Raw genomic sequence first — 22,059 nt, forward strand, 5'->3', positions numbered from 1 at the left:
AGCCTGGTATGCCGATGGCATATCAATATGTCTATTTAAAGAATTTTCATTGGAGAACCAGGCTTCCTTTAGGAGGCGACCTCCCTTGGTTTCATCTCGCGCCAGAATCTCAGTTCCCTGGAAATCGAAGCCATGATCCTGCTCCTCCATGTGTATCCAAATCTGGGAACGCTGTTCATGACGTCGGACCGCCAATTTGTGTTCGTGTATACGAGTTCTCAATCTTTTTGCCGTTTCCCCCACATAGTGGTGTGCACAATTATTGCAGTTTATACGGTAAATTACCGAGGAGGACTCCCATGGCATTTTAATACTCTGACGAAGTTAGCAGCACGCTAACGAAAGCTAAGTGGTTTTATTAAAGTTTCTATGTTCCGGTGATCGAGATGGCTGCTGCCTCATCATTCACACACACACACACACATATATATATATATATATTACAAAATCATCCAATCCATATACATTTATAAACAATATTTGTCTCTCCATTTCCATTATTCCTAATTGTCTGCAGTTCTTAGACTTTCCTTGTTCTGGCAACTCTTTATGTCTTTTCTTCTCTGTTTTTGTTGCCTCTCGGTTGTTACTTTACCCCTTTCTTCTTCTTCTTCTTCTTCCTCTTCTTCTTCTTCTTCTTCTTCTTCTTCTTCTTCTTCTTCTTCTTCTTCTTCTTCTTCTTCCTCTTCTTCTGGACTCTGATCCTCTTAAACTCTCCTAATCTCTCTCTACTAGATTATTTCCTCCCCCACCCCCACTCTCCGTTCATACATTACATTTTCTACACTATTTATTTTCCTTCCCCCCCGTGCCACATTATTCCTACGGGAACGATGCATTTAAATAACATATTTTTCCTGCTGAATACAGTGGCTGGGGTCCATAATCTTCTCTCTCGGATTCTTCTGGGGGTCTGTTTCAAGAGTTATAGTTTCTTTTTCTTTAAAGACCGAGGGTTCTCACCTTGCCAATTTATAAACAATGTCTCCAACTTATTTTCGCACAAATCTTCCCACACTTCTCTGGGGAGATGATGCTTCTTCTTTGCATAGTCAGTGTGGACCCTATGAATTCCGTCCATTTCACGGCTTGCTTGGATTAGATTCCAGAGTCCCCAAACCTGGCAACTTTTAAGACTTGTGGACTTCAACTCCCATAGCTGGCTGGAGAATTCTGGGAGTTGAAGTCCACAAGTCTTAAAAGTTGCCAGGTTTGAGGACCCGTGTTCGAGAGACTGTTTTGCCACTGGCCCTTGTGTTGGATGCCCCTTCAAGGGGGTGGGGTCAACTCTGGATGGAGTCTGGCCTCTGAGCAGAAAGGACGAGCAGGCAGCCCCGGAGGCCCCTCCAGCCCAGAGCCCCCCCTGGATTAATGGGCAGTTGCAGGGCGGCCACTCAGGGCTCAGGAAGCCTGCAAAACGGGGACAGAAGCATTTTGGCCAGGAACGGCTGTCTTTCCTGTGGGGGGGGGCAGCGGGGGGTGGGGTGGGGCTCCCTTGTTGCAATTCCAACCCACTCCAACGTCTTCAGCCTCCTCCTCTTCCTCTGAGGGCTGGGGAATCCCATCCTCCCCACTGGCCCCCACTTCAAGAGACTTGGCCAAAATAAAATTTGAATTTATTGTTTTTGTCATTTACAAGGCAATAAATTAACAAGGGCATCGATTTCTAAAAGCAATTAGGTTTCCGGGCCTCCTCTCACCTTGCCCAGGGCACGGCCAGTCCATAAATCAGGGGAGGACGGGGCGTGTTGGTGGGGGGGCTAAACAGGGTGGGGGCTCCCGTGCCAGCCCCTCTCTCGACTGAGCCTTCAAGGCACGGAGGGTTTGGAAGCCGGGAGGGGGGGGCTGCACCAGGCTGCCTGGAGAGGTCTGTGGGGCAGCCCCAGTTGCTTCTGTAGCTCAAACGTGGGGGCCCCAGCAGTCTCCAGACCTTTGTGCCCCCAAGGGGGGAGAACAATACACTACAGAAAGGGAAAGAGTGGAAGGAGGGCTGGCCTCTAATTTTAGATCCAGGGGTGGACACCCTCAAGTACACGCACGGCCGAACCTGTGCGAGTGAGCACAGAGAGGGAGCCGGCAGGTGTTCAGGTAAACTAGGGTGAGTCGCGGGGACCTTGGCAGGTGGCCCCCCTCCCTCCTCCTCTGTGCTGGCACAGGAACAAAAGTGGTGGCCGTTGTTGAGCTTGGCCCAGGCTGCCAACTGTGGCCAGCTTTGTTAATTGGGACGGAGACCCCCCCCCAGTGTGCTTTGATGTGCGTATTTGAATCCCCACCAGAAGAAAAAAAAATCCCATTATGGGAAATGAACCTTCGGGGAGGGGGGGGAAGCGGAGAGATAACTGCCCTATTGGCTCAGTGTGGCTCCCTGAAGCCCCACCCAGGGAGGGTCCCCCCAGGAGGTCAGAGGAGGAGGTCTGGGACGGGGGGGGGGCCTTCCTCCGCAGACCCTGCCTGCTGAGTAAACTGGGCCCCTCCAGGATTCCTGGTGTCTGGGTGTGTGTGTGTAAAGGGGGGGTACGTCCTCGCTCTTGGCCAGCCTTTCCACCCCTGACCTCTGCTCCCAGGAGTGGGTGAGGCAATTCCCTGCCCAGCTGGGGCCCACTGGGTGCCCAGGAAGAGTCTTGCAAGGGGGGGAGGGCACTTGAGGGAGGGGCCGAGGAAAGCTCCAAGCACCCAAAAGTTTGTGGGACTGTGCAAAATCGAGAGAGGGGGACGGGGGGATGCCCGGACTCTTCGGTCTGCATTCAGCTGTTGTTGACAAAGCCCAGCTCCGATTCCGTCAGCAAAGAGTCTCTCGAAAGGAGAGGAACGCAGCCACACACACAGCCTCACACCACCACAAGTTGTCCAGGACATGGCGGGTAAACCAGAGAGGGGCCGGCAGAGGCTGCTGCCCAATGTTGGGAGAAGCGAAGGGGGCCGGAGGCAGCCTGGACGCTCCCCCACCGTTGTGGCCCCACCTCGGCCCAGAGTGAGGCTCAGCCGGGCTCTTCAGGCCGCCTCTGGTGCACCGCGCGAGGGGCCGGTCAAGAGTTTTCCCGGACCTGGTAGTATTCCTTGGGCATCCAGGACAGCTTCACGTTGTGGATCTGGGACTGGGGCCCGATCTTGTAGTCCCAGCAGTACTCGGGCGAGAGCAGTTTGGTGGGCTTGTGGAGCAGGAAGTACTTGTTGAGGTGGCTCTCGTCGTGCCACACGGCCTCCACACTCCGCCTCTTGTCCTGCAGGATGCCCTGGTAGCACTGGCGGGTCAGGTTCAGCACCTGCAGCGGGACGCCCCCAAAGACGGCCCCGTGGTAGTAGTAGTCCCCCTCCTGGTAGGAGATGTAGGCAGCCGACTCGGGGCGCCGCTCGTAGGTGAAGGCCTCCCTGTCGGCGTTGTAGAACCAGGCGTGGAGCTGGGCCACGGAGGTGTCCAGGGCCTCCGCCCCGTAGGGGCTCTGGAAGACCTGGTCGACATCCATGCAGAAGACAAAGTCCACCTCGAAGCGGATGCTCTCCTCGATCAGGTCCCCGATGGTCTTCATGCGCATCATGCTGGCGTCCTGCCAGCGGTGCGGCTGGCTGACCCGGAAGAGCTTCAGTGTCCGCTGGGGGCCCAGCTTGACCTCGGGCACCCTGGAGAGGTCATCGACCAGGATGTAGAAGATGACCCTGTGGCCCCTCATGAAGAAGGTGTTGGCGGAGACCAGGAAGTCCCTCAGGTATTTGTCCAGGTACCTGGGTGGGGGAAGCAAAGGCGGCTGGGATGAGGGGGGGCAGGTGCTGCCACCCCCGACCCAGCCCTCCGTCCACCTGAGCCCCTCCTGGGACGGCTCAGACTCAGGCCAAACCCTCCGGATCAGCCTGGGCGAGGCAGTTGGGAACCCAGAAGATGGACGGCAGGAAAAGACCTCCTGGTCCATCTCGTCTGCCCTTCTACTATTCCCTGTGTTTTATCTTAGGACACTTACTTCCCAGTGGCGAAGACGGTCAGTCCAACGGTCACCTTCTGCCGCTTGTAGTGATCATCAAGGGTGGCGCTCTTGAAGGTCCCGTGCCACACGATGGGGGCTGACCAGGGGCTCATGGTGGACACCTCTGTCCGTGCGCTGCCCGGGGCGGAAGGAGAACACCAATGTCACTCTGCTGTCATCTGAGTGAGAGTCAGCTCGCCCCCCCTCCCACTCCAAAGCAGCCTTCCAGAAAGCCCCCCCCCAATGGGGATGTGAGGCTCGGGAGTCTCCGATTGGGAATTCCAGGCGGAAGGAAGGGGGGGGGCTTGGCCGCAGCTCTCCCCCCACCTCGTGTTACAAGGTTTACCAGGGAGGGGCTGGAAGTGGGAAATGTTTGGCCTTTCAGCTGGCTGATTGGAGCCAGATGTTTGGGAAACCTCCTCCCCCTCCCCCTCCTCGGGATTTAATTTAGAGCAAAACGAGGCAGGAGCCTTTCCCCGACTTCCTTCTCCTGCCCTGGACTGGAGGCAGGCTATTTTCAGCCTGCTGACCGGAGCTGCTTCCAAGCCAACCCTAATAATAATAATAATAATAACAACCACAGAGTTGGAAGGGACCTTGGAGGTCTTCTAGTCCAACCCCCTTCTTAGGCAGGAAACCCTACACCACTTCAGACAGATGGTTAGTCAACATCTACTTGAAAACCTCCAGTTTAATTGTTTCTACTTTGTGTGTTTAAATAAAGTTTACTTTTATAAATTAAAAAAGAAAACAGAAACCCTCCAGTGTTGGAGCCTTCACAACTTCTGGAGGCAACTTCTGTTCTACTGATTTAATTGTTCTAACTGCCAGGAATTAGTTCTCCTTAGTTCTAAGTTGCTTCTCTCCTTGTTTAGTTTCCACCCATTGCTCCTTGTTCTGCCCTCATGCGCTTTGGAGAATAGCCTGACTCCCTCTTCTTTGGGGCAATAACCCCTGAAATGTTGGAAGGCTGCTATCATGCCCCCCCGGTCCTTCTTTGCATTAAACTAGACATAAACCCAGTTCCTGCAACTGTTCTTCCTAGGTTTTAGCCTCCGGTCCCCTCATCATCTTTGCTGCTCTTCTCTGCACTTTTTCTAGAGTCTCCACAACCTTTTTGCATCGTGGTGACCAAAACTGGATGCAGGATTCCACGTGTGGTTAGCAATGGAATATATACAATGGTATTAACCCTTCACGTGATCTTGATTCTCTCCCTCTGTTGATGCAGCCTGGAACTGTGTTGGCTTGTTTGGCAGCTGCTGCCCACGGCTGGATCCTATTTGAATGGTCATCCACTCGGACTCCAAGGTCTTTCTCACAGTTACTACTGTTGAGCAAGGTGCCACATGTACCTGTGTGCTCTGTCTTTCTTGCCTAAACGTAGAACCTGACTTTTCGCCATTGAATTTCACTTCATTCACTGGTGGCCTTGTCCAGCTGAGGTGACCGTCGGATGCTTCAGGCAGAAGGAAGCTGGGGGGAGGGGGGTTTGGCCAAGAGGCGGTGAAAGTGCCGCCCATCCTGAGTCACTCCAGCCTCCCGCTCTGGTTTTGCACAGGTGAGAAGTTGGGTCCCCTCTGCTCCGTTGTGTGTGTGGGTATGTAGGGGGGGGGGGGTTGTAAGCCCCTGGAGGTCTCCCCCCGCCCCCCCAGGAGTTTCTCCTGGTGGGCTGAAGAGCCCTGGTCTCTCAGAGGCTTCAGACAGAGGAAGCAGACGTCCACAGCAGTGTTTCCCAACCTTGGCCACTTGAAGACATTTGGACAGCTGAAGGTTGGGAAACGCTGCCCTAGAGGAAGCCCAGTTTGCAGTGCAGGTGGAGGTCTTACCCTGGGTGAAACCAGCTGCTGAGCAGCAACTCTCTCGGCTCTTTGGTTGCATTCACTTCCCTGGAACAAGGAGAAAGGTCAGTGGGCTTTTCCCAAAAGGCAGTGGAGTTTCTCAGGGAATTTCCCCCCCTTCCCTTGAAAACCTGTGTTTAGTGTTTTTAATGGGAAAGTGAACCCAAGAACAAGGGGGCACAATCTGAGGTGAGTTGGGGGAAAGATCAGAAGCAATGTGAGAAAATACTATTTGACTGAAAGAGTCGTAGATGCTTGGAACAAACTCCCAGCAGGCGTGGTTGGTCAATCCACAGTCTGAATGTAAACCTGCCTGGGATAAACATAGATCCATCCTAAGATAAAATGTACAGGGAATATTATAAGGGCAGACAATCCCGAAGGACTCAAGGTGGCTTACCATATACTAACAACAATAAAAAAGAAGTAAACTCTAAAAAAACCTTTCTCTGCCATCAATCTTCTATGTTTCTAGCATTTTGCTTCGAGAGAAGTGGCTTCCGTTCTCCAGATTGTCTTTTGGAAAAGCACCTTTGGGGCCTGGATGGTTGAGAACCTCTGCAATCACACACACACACACACACGCACGCACAGAGCTTGTTGAGAAAGTTGCCTTTCCCACAAGTCCATTTGGTGTGTTGTCTTTCTAGAGAAAGGGAATGATCCTCTCACCATCTGCTGTCAACCAGGCAGCCAAATTCCTTATTTAAAAAGCAAACACACGCAAGGGGCACAAAGGCCCCTTTCTTCTGGGAGGCCTTGTTTTTCTACCTGCCTTTCTCTTGGCTTCCTGTCCAGGTGTCGGGAGGCTTTCAGACCCTCCTTCGGCTCAAACTCCTAACGTGGTGTAGATGCCTTTTTCTTATTCGTGCCAAGGAAATAATTCGGTGCCAAGGGAACTATTTGGGCACGTTGCAATGGCACTGCCAAGTGCTGAGCTATACTGCCGGGGGGGGGGGGCACCAGGAGAAGGAGGGGCAGAGTGGACCTCAGCAAGACTGGGGGGGGGCTTGGCAGGACAAGGGACTGATTCCCCCCTCCCCCTTCAGCTGCTGCTCAGGAAGAAGTGAAGGTGGACCCCCTACTCAGGCGCCTCCCCTGGCTGGGGGCTTCCTGGCATCCTGGGCAGGGGGAGTCTGGCCGGCATCAAGCTTATGCCAGGGTGTCAGTCATTCCTCAGTCCCCACACCACCCCTTCTGCAAGCGCCAAACAAGGGGCTTCCACGCTTCTCTTCCCTGTGGTGCAAAGGGCCACCGTGAGGGGCCACAGTTCCCGGGCCCTCTGGGAGTGGAAGGGGGCTCAGTGGCTCTACTGGGGCCCCAGAAGAAGCAGCTGGCCACCTGCCCCCTCCACCTTCACTCATCAGTACGGAGGAATGGAAGGGAATAGAATGGAAAAGAACAGGATTCTTTCTTGGCCAAGTGTGATTGGACACACAAGGGGTTTGTCTTTGGTGCAGATGCTCTCAGGGACATAAAAGAAAAAGAGACATTGGTCAACAATCACTTAATGATTGTCAGAGGGGTCAAATAAGCAATCAGGAAACAACTAGTACTAATAGTAGTGCAGATTTAGTAAATAGTTTGACAGTGTGGAGGGAATTATTCATTTAGCAGAGTGAGGGCGTTCGTGGAAAAACTCTTCTTGTACCTTGTTGTCTTGGTGTGCAGGGCTCTGTAGCGACGTTTTGAGGGTAGGAGTTGAAATTATTGTTATTTATTAGATTTGTATGCCGCCCCTCTCCGAAGACTCGGGGCGGCTCACAACAGTAATAAAAACAATATAGTAGTGGAACAAATCTAATATTAAAAATAACATATAAAACCCTATCATTATTTTTTTTTAAAACCCAAACAGCACATTCATACCAAACATAAAACAAAGTATAAAAAAGCCTGTGGGAAAGGGGTCTCAACTCCCCCATGCCTGGCGGACGCGAGGGGTCAGCCAATATTTTCACCGCTCTGGATGCCCAGGAAAAGGGAAGTGGGACTGATGGTCACTCGTTGGGCAAGGCCAGGCAGAAGGAGGGTTACGCAGCGGCCGCAGATTAGCAGCTGTTTTGAAAGTGCTCGGTCTGCCTTGCCGGGTTTTCAGTCACACACACACACACACACACACACACACACACACCCGATGCCCCAGGCATTCCCAGAGCCTCTGCTAATCTGAGCTGCAGTGACCTTCTCTCTCTCACTCGCAAGGCCAAAATGGCAGCTCTGCTCTTTCCGGCTCTGCCATGGGGCTCAATGGGTCCAGGCTGCCAGGGCAAAAGGCAGTTGACCCTTTGCAACAAGGAAAAGGGAAAAGGAGCTGAATGACCATTGGCACCAGAGGGCAGCTGCCAGGGTGAGGCTGAACCAATACCATATTTTTCGGAGTATAAGATGCACCAGAGCAAAAGACGCATCTTAGTTTTTGGGGAGCAAAACCAGGGATTCATCTGACCAGCGTCCTTAGCCAGCACATTGTTTTATCCCCTGGTTTAGGGCTTTAAAAAAACTTTATTCGGAGAGAGTAACCATGAAAGAGCTTGCAAGCTGGTAAGAGCTGAGAACATCATTAGCACCTGGTTAGGGCTGGAAAGAAACATTCGGAGCAAGTAGAGCAATGGAAAATCCCTGCAAAGACTCAGGGCTTGGAAAACCTTCTTTGCAGAGAGTAACCATGGAAGAGCCTGCAAGTGGATAAGAGCTGGGAAGGTCCTTAGGGTTGTTTGGGGGGAAAGCTACATTCAGAGTGTAAAATGCACCCACATTATCAGCCTCTTTCAGGGAGGAAAAATATGGTAGATTCCTAAAGCCTGTGGACAGTGGTGGGAGTCACATTTTTTTAAACTACCAATTGGTGGGTGTGGTGGGCGTGGCATGGTGGGCGTGGCAGGGGAAGGATACTGCAAAATCCCCATTTCTTCCTGATCAGCTTAGACCTGGGAGGCAGAGAAGGGGGTCCAGGCCAGTCCAAGGTGGTATTTGCAGGTTCTCCGAACTCTCAGCATTTCTGCTACCGGTTCTCCAGAACTGGTCAGAACCTGCCGAAACCCCCAGGTAAAGGTGCCCTATACTCTGCCTGGGGAGCCAGGGCTCATTTGGGGTGGTGGGCAGTCCCAGTGTCACCATCAGTGGGGCCAGCCAGAGCAACCTCAGGGCACTTACGGGGGGCTGATGCTCTCCCTCCACGTCCATTTCTGATCCCTGTGGGAAAGAGAACAAACACACCTGACTCTCTCGAGGTCATTTGCCTGCAAGCAACAGGTAAACAGCAGCCAACAATCACCACTTGTCTTTACTTGGCTGGCCCAGGGCCTGTTTGTGGGCTGACCACGTGTTCCCTGCAGAAGCACCTGATGGTCTCCACGCCCAGGTGGGGCTGGGAAGCTCTCGCTCTGGAAAGCCTTCAGCCGTGAAGGCCCAGAAATGCACAGATGGCCCAGAGCCTCCAGGACTCTGACCTGGCGTGGAGCTGGGCTGAGAACGGCCCAAGGACTCTCTCTCTCTCGTCCGAGACACCTGGACCGTCTTGGGACAAACACGAGGAGACAAAAATGGCTTCTCTGTAGAGAAAGCAGCCGCGAGGTTGGATCGAGCTGGGGTGGCACAGCAGGTAGAGTGCTGTACTGCAGGCCACTGAAGCGGACTGTAGATCTGTAGGTCAGCAGTTCAAATCTCACCACTGGCTAAAAGTTGACTCAGCCTTCCATCCTTCCGAGGTGGGTCAAATGAGGACCCGGATTGTGGGGGCAATAGGCTGGTGGCTCTGTTAAAAAGTGCTATTGCTAACATGATGTAAGCCGCCCTGAGTCCCAGGAGAAGGGCGGCATAAAAAAAATCAAATAATTAATAAATCAATCAATCAATAGCAGACCCTCTGTTTCCACAGCCCCCCCCCACTGCCCTGTCCCCCTCCTCTTCCCCCAACGGGCCTGTCACGTCTGCCAGCCCTGTGGCTGCTGACCCGAGGGCGGTCGTTGGTTGAAGGAGTTGGATAACCGGAAAGCTGCGATCCTGAACCGCCTCTAACTTTGGCAGAGGACGGCTTCTCACTCTTCCTCCGTTGCAATATGGACACACGTCAGAGGACATAAGGTGGCACCACCCAGGGCTGGGGAGTGTGTGCGATTTCACACTGAAACCAGGCAGTGCGTGTGTTTACGTAACCCTTCGGGAGCAGCTCTCAGGTGTCGAAAGGCTGCTTGTCAAACTCGGGTCTGATCGCCCCAGGAAGCTCTTCTGATTTTAACTGCATTTTAACTTATTATTTATTCAAATTCCCTCTATTTTAGCCAATTTTATTGCATTTTAACCAGTCACAGTTTTATGACGACCGATGTGGTCCTTTTCCTCACTTTGATATGGTCGATTGACTAATCAAATAAAGTTGATATTGATTGATATTGATGAGCCACGGGGAGAGGTTGGGGCCTCACTTCCTCCTTGGGCTTCTCCCCACCTGCCCCACCCGAGGGCTGCAATGCCTTTCCCGGGACCCCTCCCAGCTCCTTAATCTCCGTAGGGCTCATTGTCTCCCATTAGTGACGCGCAAGCCGTTCAAAGTACTTCTGCTAGGATAAAAGTTTATGGGCCCAGTGTGATTGGACTTTATCTGGGTGCATGGGCTCTCGGGTAGAGAGGCTTTATTGCCCCTTCTTTATTAGGGGAATTCTGGATTCTCTTCCTTGTTGTGCTCAAAATGAGGAGAGCTGCCCAGACGGGTCGGCCGTTAAGAGGGTGATGGAAATAAGGGGCAGCTGGGCTGGGTCGGCTTCCGTCATGATTTATTGCAAAGGATTTATTTATGGCCTTCCTTGCAATGACGCTAAACTCAGTGGGCCCTTCATGGTGCCTGGCGTTCTTACCTGTCCAGGTAGGTGTAAATGGCCAGCGATAAAAGGGCCAGGAAGGTGACCCATAAGAGAATGGCCTTTCCTTGTGACAGAGTCATCCTAGATGGAAAGATACAAGAGGTGGGGGTTAGTCGGACACCGACTGGAGAGGAGAGGGAGAAGGGGGAGCAACCCAGCCCCCCTTCCCACGAGACCCCCCCACCCCTCCAGTGAAGGCAGGGGGTTCCCCAGATGGAATTCCCTTCCCAGCAAAGGCCAAGGCTGTGCCCACTGAAGGGCTGGCCACTGCCCTGGAGAGCTGCGGGCAGCCTTCCTCCACATCTGGCTCTCCAGCCCATTTCAAGCGCATGCTGGCTGGGGAGGATGGGAGCTGCAGTCCCACAGAGCAGCCTTCCCCTCCCCCTAGAAACATAGAAGTCTGACGGAAGAAAAAGACCTCATTGTCCATCTCGTCTGCCCTTATACTATTTCCTGTATTTTATCTTAGGATGGATCTATGTTTATCCCAGGCGTGTGTAAATTCAGTTGCTTTGGATTGACCAACCATGTCTGTTGGGAATTTGTTGCAAGCATCTATGACTCTTTCCGTAAAATAATATTTTCTCACATTGCTTCTGATCTTTCCCCCAACTGACCTTAAGATTGTGTCCCCTTGTTCGTGGGTTCACTTTCCTATTAAAAACACTTCCCTCCTGAACCTTATTTAACCCTTTAACATATTTAAATGTTTCGATCGTGTCCCCCCTTTTCCTTCTGTCCTCCAGACTAGACAGTTGGAGTTCATGAAGTCTTTCCTGGTAAGTTTTATGCTTAAGACCTTCCACCATTCTTGTAGCCTGTCTTTGGACCCGTTCAATTTTGTCAATATCTTTTTGTAGGTGAGGTCTCCAGAACTGGACACAGTATTATTCCAAATGTGGTCTCACCAGCGCTCTATATAGCGGGATCACAATCTCCCTCTTCCTGCTTGTTATACCTCTACCTATGCAGCCAAGCATCCTACTTGCTTTCCCTGCCGCCTGACCGCACTCTCCACCCATTTGGAGACGGTCAGCAACCACGACCCCTCAATCCTTCTCTTCTGAACTGCCAATACATCTGAGGACCCCTTTCCTTGCAGAAGGAGGTGGCCGACCCGGAGAAGATGTGAGCGATACCTTGACTTCGGCCTCTGGAAGCTCTGCTCTGCTCCGGCCAACATGCAAGGCGAGTTTTGGTCTGTTTACTTGAGAGGTTTGTCTCCCTGGCAGCACCTCTTCCTCCTGCAGCTGCACTGAAGGGCCTGACCTCTCTCGGCTCGGCTGCCATCCACCGTAGGAAAGATTTTGGAAGCTCCCCTCCCTCTCCACACCCTCATTGCCCTCGACACTGCCTCTTTCCCGAGGGAGGGACTGCCCCAAGCCCTCCCCTTCCAGGATCCGCCTCAAGAGCCACCTTTGGGTCTAAAGAGGGGACCCCCGGGGCCATTGGTGTCTTTGCTTTGTTTTGACCAGCAGGGACCATCCAGGTGGCCTTCCTCTTTGCTTAGGGGACCCTAGGGAAGACCGGCCCCTCAAGCACCTCCATTTTCCTGAAGGCAAAGAGCAGCCCTGACTTTAAGAACAAGAGCTGGGGGGCCAGACCCATTCGGCTCCCCCCAGGAGAGGAAGAGGAAGGAAGCTGCCCCTCTTTGAGAAAAAAAGCACAGAGATCCCAGCCAGGCCCCGACCTCTGCTTTGTGGCTATTGACTGGGGGTGAGGAAACCCCTCCCCACTCTGCTTTTGCCTGTTTAGAAGATCTCGGGGCCTTCCAGAAGAGGGGGAAGTTCCCCATTTTAACCCCAAAATCTACACCAAGTTTAGGGAGGGGAGTTATCTGCAGCGCCCCTGAACCCACGCCTGGGGAAAAGTGCGTTTACCTGCTGAGAAACATCAAAGATGCCCTGGCAACTGCCATAGACCATAGAACCACTCAATTCTAAACTGCCACGCAAAGGTGTTCTGGGAGGTTGATGCTCCTTGGGCAAAAGCCTCATAGCTAGACCCTTCCTCCCTCGGCTTGCCAGTTGACCTTACAAAGGGGAGGGGGCGTTCCATGCGCCCACCTGGCAATGCACAGGATTGGGAGAAGGTGGGCCAAATTCCTGGCAGCCGAGCTTCAACCGAAGCCCCTGTTGAATGCCCCCATCCCTCTTTTCTCTCCCTGACCATTAGAGCTGCCGTTTTGGTCCCCTGGGGCTGAGCTCATGTGAACCCTGGACTCGCCAGAGCTGCTGCTTTCCCCAAGGGTCCAGATGAAACTTTAGACCGCTCAAATGAGGCCACCTTCCTGGCTTTGTCTTTGGCCCAAAATAAGACACTGTCAGTTATACGCTTTGGGCAGTAGCTGACGTACCAGCGGGTGGGTCGGGCTCTGCGCCTCTCCACATTCATACCAGCGGTGGGTTACTACCAGGACAGTGCGGTTCTACGAACCAGTACCGGCAACGGCAGGAAGCTCCACCCATCCACGCCAGAAGCTTCTGTGCATGTGCAGAAGCTTCTGCACATGTGCAGAAGCATCACACACGAGCATGAGCGCATGCGCAAACCGGTAGCGATGGATTTAGAAGCCATCCCTGATTCACACAGCGTGTTGTTATCCACTAAAAGCCACCACTTGATCCTATACACTGCTCAAAAAAAATAAAGGGAGCCCTCAAAGACCCCACCCTAGACCTGAATGGATGAAATATTCTCACTGAATACTTTGTTCTGTACAGAGTTGAATGTGCACCACAGCAGGTGAAATTGATGGTCCATCAGTGTTGCTTCCTAAGTGGACAGTTGGATTTCACAGACGTTTGGTTTACTTGAAATTATATTGTGTTATTTTATTTTTGTGGAGCAGTGTATATGGATCTTACTCTTGGACAATCCAGTTCTGACCTAAGCTTTACTATATCATAAAGCAGACCCCTTCCTCACCCACCCACCCCAAAAAGCCCTTTTTATTTGGCTAATGTGAATTCTTAGCATTCACATCCAGCAAAGTCCCGGCAAACAGTCTTTCAAGGGAGAATTACAAATCCCCCCCCCTCGGAGAAGCCCTTGAAAGGCCAATAGCTTTTTGACACAACCCTGAACAAGGACATACTTGGCAAAGTGTCTCAGTGAAGCACAATTCAAGATAAACAAATTTTCACACTAATAAATGAACTAATAAACTGTTTTTATATTTATTTTTATTGTTGTAAACCGTCCAGAGTCCCTTGGGAGTGTGCAGCATACAAATTTAGATAGATAGATAGATATAGATAGATATAATAGATAGATAGATAGATAGATAGATAGATAGATAGATATAGATAGATAGATATAATAGATAGATAGATAGATAGATAGATATAGATAGATATAATAGATAGATAGATATAGATAGATATAATAGATAGATAGATATAGATATAGATAGATAGATAGATAGATAGATAGATAGATAGATAGATAGACAGACAGACAGACAGACAGACAGATAGATAGATAGATATAATAGATAGATAGACAGACAGACAGACAGACAGACAGACAGACAGACTCTTCAGCTCCAACTCTGAAGGTATCTGATAACTACCTGACAGCCAGCTGAGAAGTGTTTTCAATAGGAAAGTGAACCCAAGAACTAGGGGCCCCAATCTGAGGTTACTTGGGGGAAAGATCAGAATTGACATGAGAAAATATTATTTGACTGAAAGAGTAGCAGATGCTTGGAACAAACTCCCAGCAGACGTGGTTGGTCAATCCACAGGAACTGAATTGAAACCTGCCTGGGATAAACATAGATCCCTCCTAAGATAAAATACAGGAAATAGTATAAGGGCAGACTAGATGGACCAGGAGGTCTCTTTCTGCCGTCAATCTTCTGTGTTTCTATGTTTTGTTTTCATCACTCACTAGTATTTCCCTAGTACAGTGGAACCCCGACATAAGAGCTGCTCTACTTACGAGCAACTCGAGATAAGAGCTGGGAGGGGAGAGATATTTTTGTTCTACTTACAAGCCCAAATTCGAGATACGAGCGCCAAGGAGCTGTCTCCTGAAGCCAAACGCTAACTTCCGCGTTCGGCTTCAGGAGACAGCTGCGAAGCGGCGCGCGTGTTTTAAAAGGTTGCAGCCGGCCTGGGGGGCTCGGGGGGTGCTTGCAGCTGGCCTGGGGGGCTTGCCAGCACCCCCCCGAGCCCCCCAGGCCGGCTGCAACCTTTTAAAACACGCGCGCGGCTTCGCAGCTGTCTCCTGAAGCTGAACGCGGAAGTTAGCTCTTTTTCTTTCTCTCTTTTACCTTCCCTTCCTCTATTTCTTCTTTTCTTTCTCCTTCCCACCTTCTTCCCTCCCTCCCTCCCTTCACTCATTCCTCTCTTACTCTCCCCTTTCATAAGTTTCCTTGCTTCCTTCCTCTGTTCCTGTCCCTTCCCTCTTTCCTTCCTTCCTTCCCACCCTCCGTCCATTCATTCACCCATTCCTCTCTTGATCGCTTAAAGCCGGTCCCTGGTGCAAAAAGGGTTGGGGACCTCTGTCCTACAGGATTGGGTGGCAGAGAAGTTGAACATATGTAAATTTAAAAGTTTAAGAAAGTTTACAAGTTAAGTGAAAGAAACTTCATTATTCATTTATATGTACATGTACATTTCTTCATTAAAAACTTGTCTTTCTGCATAATTTAGACTAACTTTGTGAGTTTTTTGAGGGCTGGAACCAATTAAAATTATTTACATTAATTCCTATGGGGAAAAGTCGTTCGAGATAAGAGCTGCTCGACTTAAGAGCCCAGGTCCGGAACGAATTAAACTCGTATCTCGAGGTACCACTGTAGTGTTTATTTGGAGCCCAGCTGCCCTGAGGTTATGTCCTGACAGGATGGGACTCGTCTGAGGTCTCTCTTAGCAGCGTTAATGCATTGGTGGAGTTCATCATTGCCTAATCATCCCGTCTAATAGCAGTGGCACTTGGACTTATAGGCCGCTACTTCCTAGTGCTTTTCCAGCCCTCTCTAAGTGGTTTGCAGAGTCAGCCTCTTGCCCCCAAGAATCTGGGTCCTCATTTGACCCACCTCGGAAGGAGGGAAGGCTGAGTCAACCTGGAGCCAGTGGTGAGATTCGAACTGCTGACCTACAAATCTACAGTCAGCTTCAGTGGCCTGCAGGGCTGCACTCTAAACTCTGCGCCACCCCGGCTAATCTCACCGTGGAAACTCTTCCCTTCTGATCAAATGGAGAAGAACGCACCGGCCTCTACCGGCAGCCCCACCTTCACCTCCAGACTCCCTAAAAACATCGTCCTTGAGGGCAGCAGTGGGTTCCTCCCGGTTTGGACCGGTTCGGCTCAACCTGTAGTGACCCGCTGGTGACATTGTGATGGCCTCAGTGATCTGGTTTGGATGCTGCCATCTTTTTGTTGGATTTTTTTCCTTCTGAGCATGCGCTGTGTGTGTGCAGTTGCCTTCTTGTTTTCGGCTTTAAAAAAATGTTGGCACTGTGTGTTTGTGTGCAGTCGCCATCTTGTTTTCGGCTTTTCGAGACGCACCAGCAGTGAGGCACCCACCCCACTCAAGACGGAAAGGGGTCAGTCAGGGGACCGTTCTCCAAGCCCGGCTTGGAGCAACAGCAAAAGTGGCAGGAATTCAGGTGTGCAAATATTGACTCAAAATACACAGGGGTGGGGAGGTGGGTGCAGCTGCCACTTACCTGCCAAGGTGATTAATGATAAGGCTGTGGCTATTGTAACGTCGCATGATGAAAGCGACCTGAAAGCAAACCCAGTTAACTGCCGCCCGCGAATGTCTCAATGCAGCAGAGACAGAAGTCAAAGTTATTTCTGGGTTTGACTTCCTCCTGAAACAGCTGCTAAGGGCAGGGGGGGCAAGGGGGAAATACAACTTTTGCCCGCCATCCAAGCTTAACTGGGCAATAGGATGAAGCGGCCAGGGAAATGGGGTTTTGCCCAGAACCACGGATGTCTCCGGACTCCCTGGGTAGTGGGCAGGAAAGCCCCCCCCGGGGGTCTTCAGCTCTGCCTGCAACATCATCTGAGAATCCAGGGTCATAAAAACCACTCCTGGGAATGACAGGCCCAGAGGCCGATAATAAAAAGACCCTTGCCATCAACTGGCCAGCGAGTCTCAAGGGCCCGTTCACATGGCCTCATTTGACCCAGGCCACAGCTGAATGGCTCCGGAGGGGTTTCTTCGGAGGGAAGGAGGTGGGCTGGGCTCCCAAAGGGTTTGGCTTTCGCCCCCCACTTCAAGAGGGTGGAAGCTTCTTGGCTGAGTCCTTCTCCTTAGCCCCTTCTGTCTGTCTTAGCCCTCCCCCATCCTGAAAATCCCCCCCTCCCCAACCAGCAGGATGGTGGGCTAGAGAACAACAACAAGAAGCAATGGGTGGAAACTAAACAAGGAGAGAAGCAACTTAGAACCATAGTTCCCTCTAAGCTGAGCAGTGAGCAATCGCTCACTTAAAAATCATCATCAACTCAGAGTTTTCCAGACCTGCCCAGAAGCCGAGAGGGAAAGAGTGAGAGGGAAGGAGAGAGAGAGGAAGAGAGGAAGAGAGAGAAACAGATAGAAAAAAGAGAGGAAGGAAAAGAGAAAGAAAAAGAATGGGAGTAAGGAAGAGAGAAAGAAAATCAAAATCTAGTTTGAAACTAGCTCAACTATTTAAGTGGCATTTTGATATTGATAGAGTTGCCCTATTATGAGCTCACTGTTATAGACACACAGTACAGTATTTTATTTTGAAATTCTCTCAGGCAAAACAGGGTGGGTTTTTTATTTGTTTGTTTGTTTGTTTGTTTATTTATTTATTATTTCTGTGCCGCCCAGTCCCAAAGGGACTGCCGCTCAGACACTATACTTTTCCGCCCCCCCAAAAAAAAAATTAGAGGGAACACTGCTTAGAACTAAGGAGAACAGTCAGAACAATTGATCCGTGGAACAGAAGTTGCCTCCAGAACTTGTGAATGCTCCAACACTGGAAGTTTTTAAGGAGATGTTGGATAGCTATTTGTCTGAAGTAGTGTAGGGTTTCCTGCCTAAGCAGGGGGTTGGACTAGAAGACCTCCGAGGTCCCTTCTAACTCTGTTGTAATTATAATTAGGAGCAGGGTGAAGCTGAGTTCCTGAATGGGAGGCTGGCCTGTTAGAAATCGAACAGAAAAGTACCTGCACATTCCATTTCCTCGCTTTAAAACAGAAAAAAAAGTTTTACATGTGCCGTTTTATTAGTCAGGTTTCCTCCCAAAAGATCAAAATTTCCTGCCTTGGGCCATTTGGAGGTGTTCCCACAGTGGAAACCCCCAAGGCCCCCCCCCCGGCTCTTGTGCACCAACAACAGTTCATATTTATCAGTGGGGCAAATATATCCTGAGATCTAAACCCCAGAGGGAAACATGCAAAGTTCTCTGTCTCCCCCTCCCGCCCCCACAGGGTCTATCTTTAAAAAAGGAAAAACCTCCCACTCCGAAGGTAGCTGATAACTCTCCAACGGCCCTGGCCCTGGCTCTGCCTCCACTTCTTCCTACCCCAGTTCTGAAAACATTTGCACATTTTGATAAATGCATTTTTCATTTTATTTATTAATTTAATTTGTTTGTTTGTTTGTTTGTTTATTGGATTTGTATGCTGCCCCTTTCCGCGGACTCGGGGCAGCTCACAACATATCAAACAAGATACAATGTACATATCTAAAAATCCAATTAATATCGCTAAAACAACTTTAAAAACTCTAATAACATTTAAAAATCATTCATTCCCATTCACACAGCAAGACATACACACTTGTCAGCCTGGGGGCTAAGGTCTAATGGCCCCAAGCCTGGTGGCACAGATAGTTCTTTAAACTTTTACGGAAGGCAAGGAGGGTGGGGGGAGCTGATTCCAGAGGGCCGGGGCCCCCACAGAGAAGGCTCTGCCCCTGAGTCCCACCAAGCCACATGGTCTACTTGACGGGTTCTGGAGAAGGCCGACTCTGTGGGACCTAACCAGACGGCGGGATTCATGCGGCAGGAGGCGGTCCCGATGTCTTCTGGCTCAACATCCCCCCCACTCCCAAATGCATAAGTCAAATGCAACTGGAACCATCTCCAAACTTTTAAGACTCTCTTATCCTGCTCTGAAATCCATTTCCTCCTCGCCATCTGCCTCGGGAGGACTTGCCACCTTCCTCCGTCACAGGCCTCTTCATACTCCACGTAGAAGTTCCCTCTAATACTCCGTCCCCATCGCTGCTGCTGCTGCTGCTGTGTTGCCCACGAAGCAACACAACCTCCCTTTAAAGAAACCCAACTTATTTCTTTAAAAGAACAAACTCCGCTTTTGTAAAGCCAGCTGGGCGGACAAAGACGAGGAGAGCAGGGGACGCCACAAGAAAACAAGGCGCAGCCCTTCCCGAGACATGTCTGAAACCAAAACAACCCAAGCAGGCCGATAACCGGAGAAGGAGAAAGGCGAAATGGCTGCTGAACCAGAGGGCAGGCAAGGCTCAACCTCCAGAAGCGACATAATGTGAGAGCGCATAATATACGCACCGTAGGGCGAAGTTGACATCTCTGGGTTGCAAAGAGAGAGGGGGGAAATAAGAGGCCGGGCTCGGTTCTGAAGAACTGGGCAGGTTTGCGGAGGAGGAAGCCCTCCCAGCTTTCTCTGTCAAAGCCAAGTCCTGCTTTGCGGGGAGGGTCTCCCCTTCTGGGTGCATCGTTTCGGAAGCCGGGGAAAAGGCCAAAGTTGGGCAGCTTAGGAGTCCGAGAGTCCAGTTTGGAGGGCTTCCTTCTCTCCCTGCGCTCTTTCCCTCCGTCCGGACACTGCCTGCCACGTTTCCATGTCTTCCCCTTGCAAAAACCTCCTATTGGTAAATCTGGGACGGGGAGCCGAGAGTTTGGAAGGTGGAGCCGATTCCTTCTGGCTCAGCGACGCTTGTTTTGACAAGGCGGCTGAGAGGGCTGCGTCTTGCAAGGATCCCTCGGGTGGGTGGGTGGAGAGGAGGTCTTGCCAAGGGAGGGAGCAGGCGTCTTCATAGCCAGATGGTTTCCCCTCCAAACCATTCGCCTGCGTTCTCCACCCGTGGCCTCACTCAGCTGCGATCAACCAGAGTTTGGTTCCCTAAGACTAACCAACAGCCCGTCCTTCCCCCTGGGTTTCTCCCTCAAAACCGAAAGAGTCAACGGATGGGAAATAAGCCACAACCAGGACGTCAGATCCCTGACCCCCGTCAGATTCGGGGCTGAAATCTTTGGCCACAAAGCTGCCGCGATGGCCTGGAAAGGTCCGAGAAAGGCTGAAAGGTTGATACGAACGGTTGGGTCAGAAAAAACATTTACAAAGCATAAACGATGCGAAACAAACAGAGCCTCAGTTTACAGGACGCACGAAATAAACAGACCCGGCCACCAGCCGATGGGAATAAACCTTATCCCAAACACGATACACGTAGAAACTAACAATGCCACCTTGACAACCAGCAGGTCACAGGACCACAAAGACCACCTCTGCACATATAGAGTTGACCAACAGCCCTCTTTCCCCTTTCTTCCCTCTTTTTTCTTTTTCTCCCTTTTTTTCCTTTTCCTTTCTGTTTCTCCTTCCCTTCTTTTTCCTTTTTACCCTGTATAAACCTAGTCTAGGCTTAAGTGATAAGACAACTATGTAAACAATAGAGTTTATTAAGTATATAGCAATATATTAAGCAATTGATATACAATATATAAAGAAGAAACAACTGCTGAAATGTAACTTCAACTAATTATTATTATTATTATTTATTGATTAGACTTGTATGCTGCCCCTCTGACGACTCGGGGCGGCTCACAACAACAACAACACCATATACAGAGTACAAATCCAATAAAAATTAAAAACGAGATTTAAAACCCGTAGATATTAAAAACAATCATTACTGCACAATCACCATTCTCATGTATTACAGTCAGGAAAAAAGATGGGGGGGGGGAAGAGATAGTTATTTCCCCCATGCCTGGCAACATAGATAGGTCTTTAACATCTTGCGGAAGGCGGGAAGAGTAGGGGCAATTCGAATCTCCGGGGGGAGTTGGTTCCAGAGGGTTGGGGCCGCCACAGAGAAGACTCTTCCCCTGGGTCCCGCCAGACAGCATTATTTAGTCGACGGGACCCGGAGAAGGCCAACTCATGTGAAACATGCTGGTTAATGTTGTTTATTTTTAATTGTTTAATAAAGTTTATCTTTTTTCCAAAGAAAGGAAGGAAGAAAGAAAGGGAGGAAGGTTCGAGAAAGGAAGGAAGGTTCAGGAAAGGAAAGGAGAGATGGCGAAGAAGACGGGCAGGCGATTTATTTCCTCATTTTGAACACTGAGCACTGGGCTGTTGTGTGTGGGGGGGAGGATGTCCCCCCAGCCAGACCAAATCAACCATTGGGCCACTTTATGAAATGGTGATGGTTTTCCCAAAGCTCCGGGCGTCTGGAGTTGCTAAGCGGCCTCTGAAGGCTTGGAAGAAAAAGCCCTCCCTCTCCCCAAAGGACCCCGCTGCCCCCAACGTCAGCCCAGGGAAGGTGCATGGGTGGGGGTCTCTGGGAAGGTCCCCCCCACCAGCCAGTCACAGAGGGTGCTACTTGCCTTCCCCACGGAGGCTGCCAAACCCGACCTCGCCTGTAAACGGCCACAGACATCTGAAAGTCCACCGAGGGTGCAGTAGGAAAAACTCTTTGAAAAAAAATGCTCTCTCCTCCCTTGTGTCCTGTTTCAAATACCTGTGACTGACATGGGTGTGCACAGGATTCAGATGCTTGTGCAATGCCCACAAAATGCCTAGACAACTTTTTTTAAAAATAAGGTGGCTTAAATCTTAACCCTTCTAAGAAGCGCAGGCTAAACTCCTGACAATGGCAGAGAAGGTCTTGGGCTTCTTCTGGCTTCCTAATCGGAACCTGGGCAGAGGTGCAGACAGGTGAGAAGACCTGCTTTCATCTGGACAAATAAGGACATGGCTAAAATGCAAAAGAAGAGGCCGAGGTTCTTGGAAAGCAAAAAGTGACACTGGGACTCCGGGACTTTGCCCTGTTCAGTTTTAAATACAAAATCCCCACTTGGGCTGATTGGGGAAACGTCACAGGCAAGAAAGCGGCTATTTCAGGGGGGGAGGGGGGAGCAGGGTAAAAAATGCATTTCTGGGGTCCTGACATCCCCCAAAGAGGATGGCACCCCTGCCCCTTCCGGGCAAGTTTGGGCTGCGATGGGCGGGGGCCCCTTTCTGGTGGCCTCATCACCCTGCAGATGCAAAGCCTTCTCTGGCCCCTTGCAAATGTGGCCCTCGGACTCCCCCTCCTCCCATTCTGACCCCTCCTCACTTCCCCCAAGGGTCAGGCCCACTCACCCTTCCTGAATTCAGCAGATCATCTTTTAAAAAATATTATTATTATTATCATCATCATCATCATCA

The 22,059-nt window shown here is 50.8% G+C and overlaps 1 protein-coding gene across 5 annotated transcripts; it reads right to left on the bottom strand.

The window, feature by feature from the left end:
• Nucleotides 1-1,599: 1,599 nt before the first annotated feature.
• Nucleotides 1,600-21,385, bottom strand: GLT6D1 (glycosyltransferase 6 domain containing 1). Of its 5 annotated transcripts, none has more exons than XM_070758454.1 (6): nucleotides 21,237-21,385; nucleotides 10,654-10,740; nucleotides 8,954-8,992; nucleotides 5,786-5,845; nucleotides 3,954-4,091; nucleotides 1,600-3,720 (listed from the first exon to the last, which is right to left on the bottom strand). In XM_070758454.1, exons 1-6 carry the CDS (start codon nucleotides 21,287-21,289, stop codon nucleotides 3,027-3,029), a joined length of 1,071 nt encoding a protein of 356 aa, XP_070614555.1. In that variant the 5' UTR covers nucleotides 21,290-21,385; the 3' UTR covers nucleotides 1,600-3,026. The 5 variants fall into 5 exon arrangements, with proteins under 5 accessions (XP_070614555.1, XP_070614552.1, XP_070614556.1 ...); XM_070758451.1 differs by lacking the exon at nucleotides 21,237-21,385 and adding an exon at nucleotides 19,176-20,021; XM_070758455.1 differs by lacking the exon at nucleotides 21,237-21,385 and adding an exon at nucleotides 11,799-11,959.
• Between the last annotated feature and the right edge of the window lie 674 nt (nucleotides 21,386-22,059).

Source organism: Erythrolamprus reginae, chromosome 8, assembly GCF_031021105.1.
Source record: "Erythrolamprus reginae isolate rEryReg1 chromosome 8, rEryReg1.hap1, whole genome shotgun sequence".
NCBI lineage: Eukaryota > Metazoa > Chordata > Lepidosauria > Squamata > Dipsadidae > Erythrolamprus > Erythrolamprus reginae.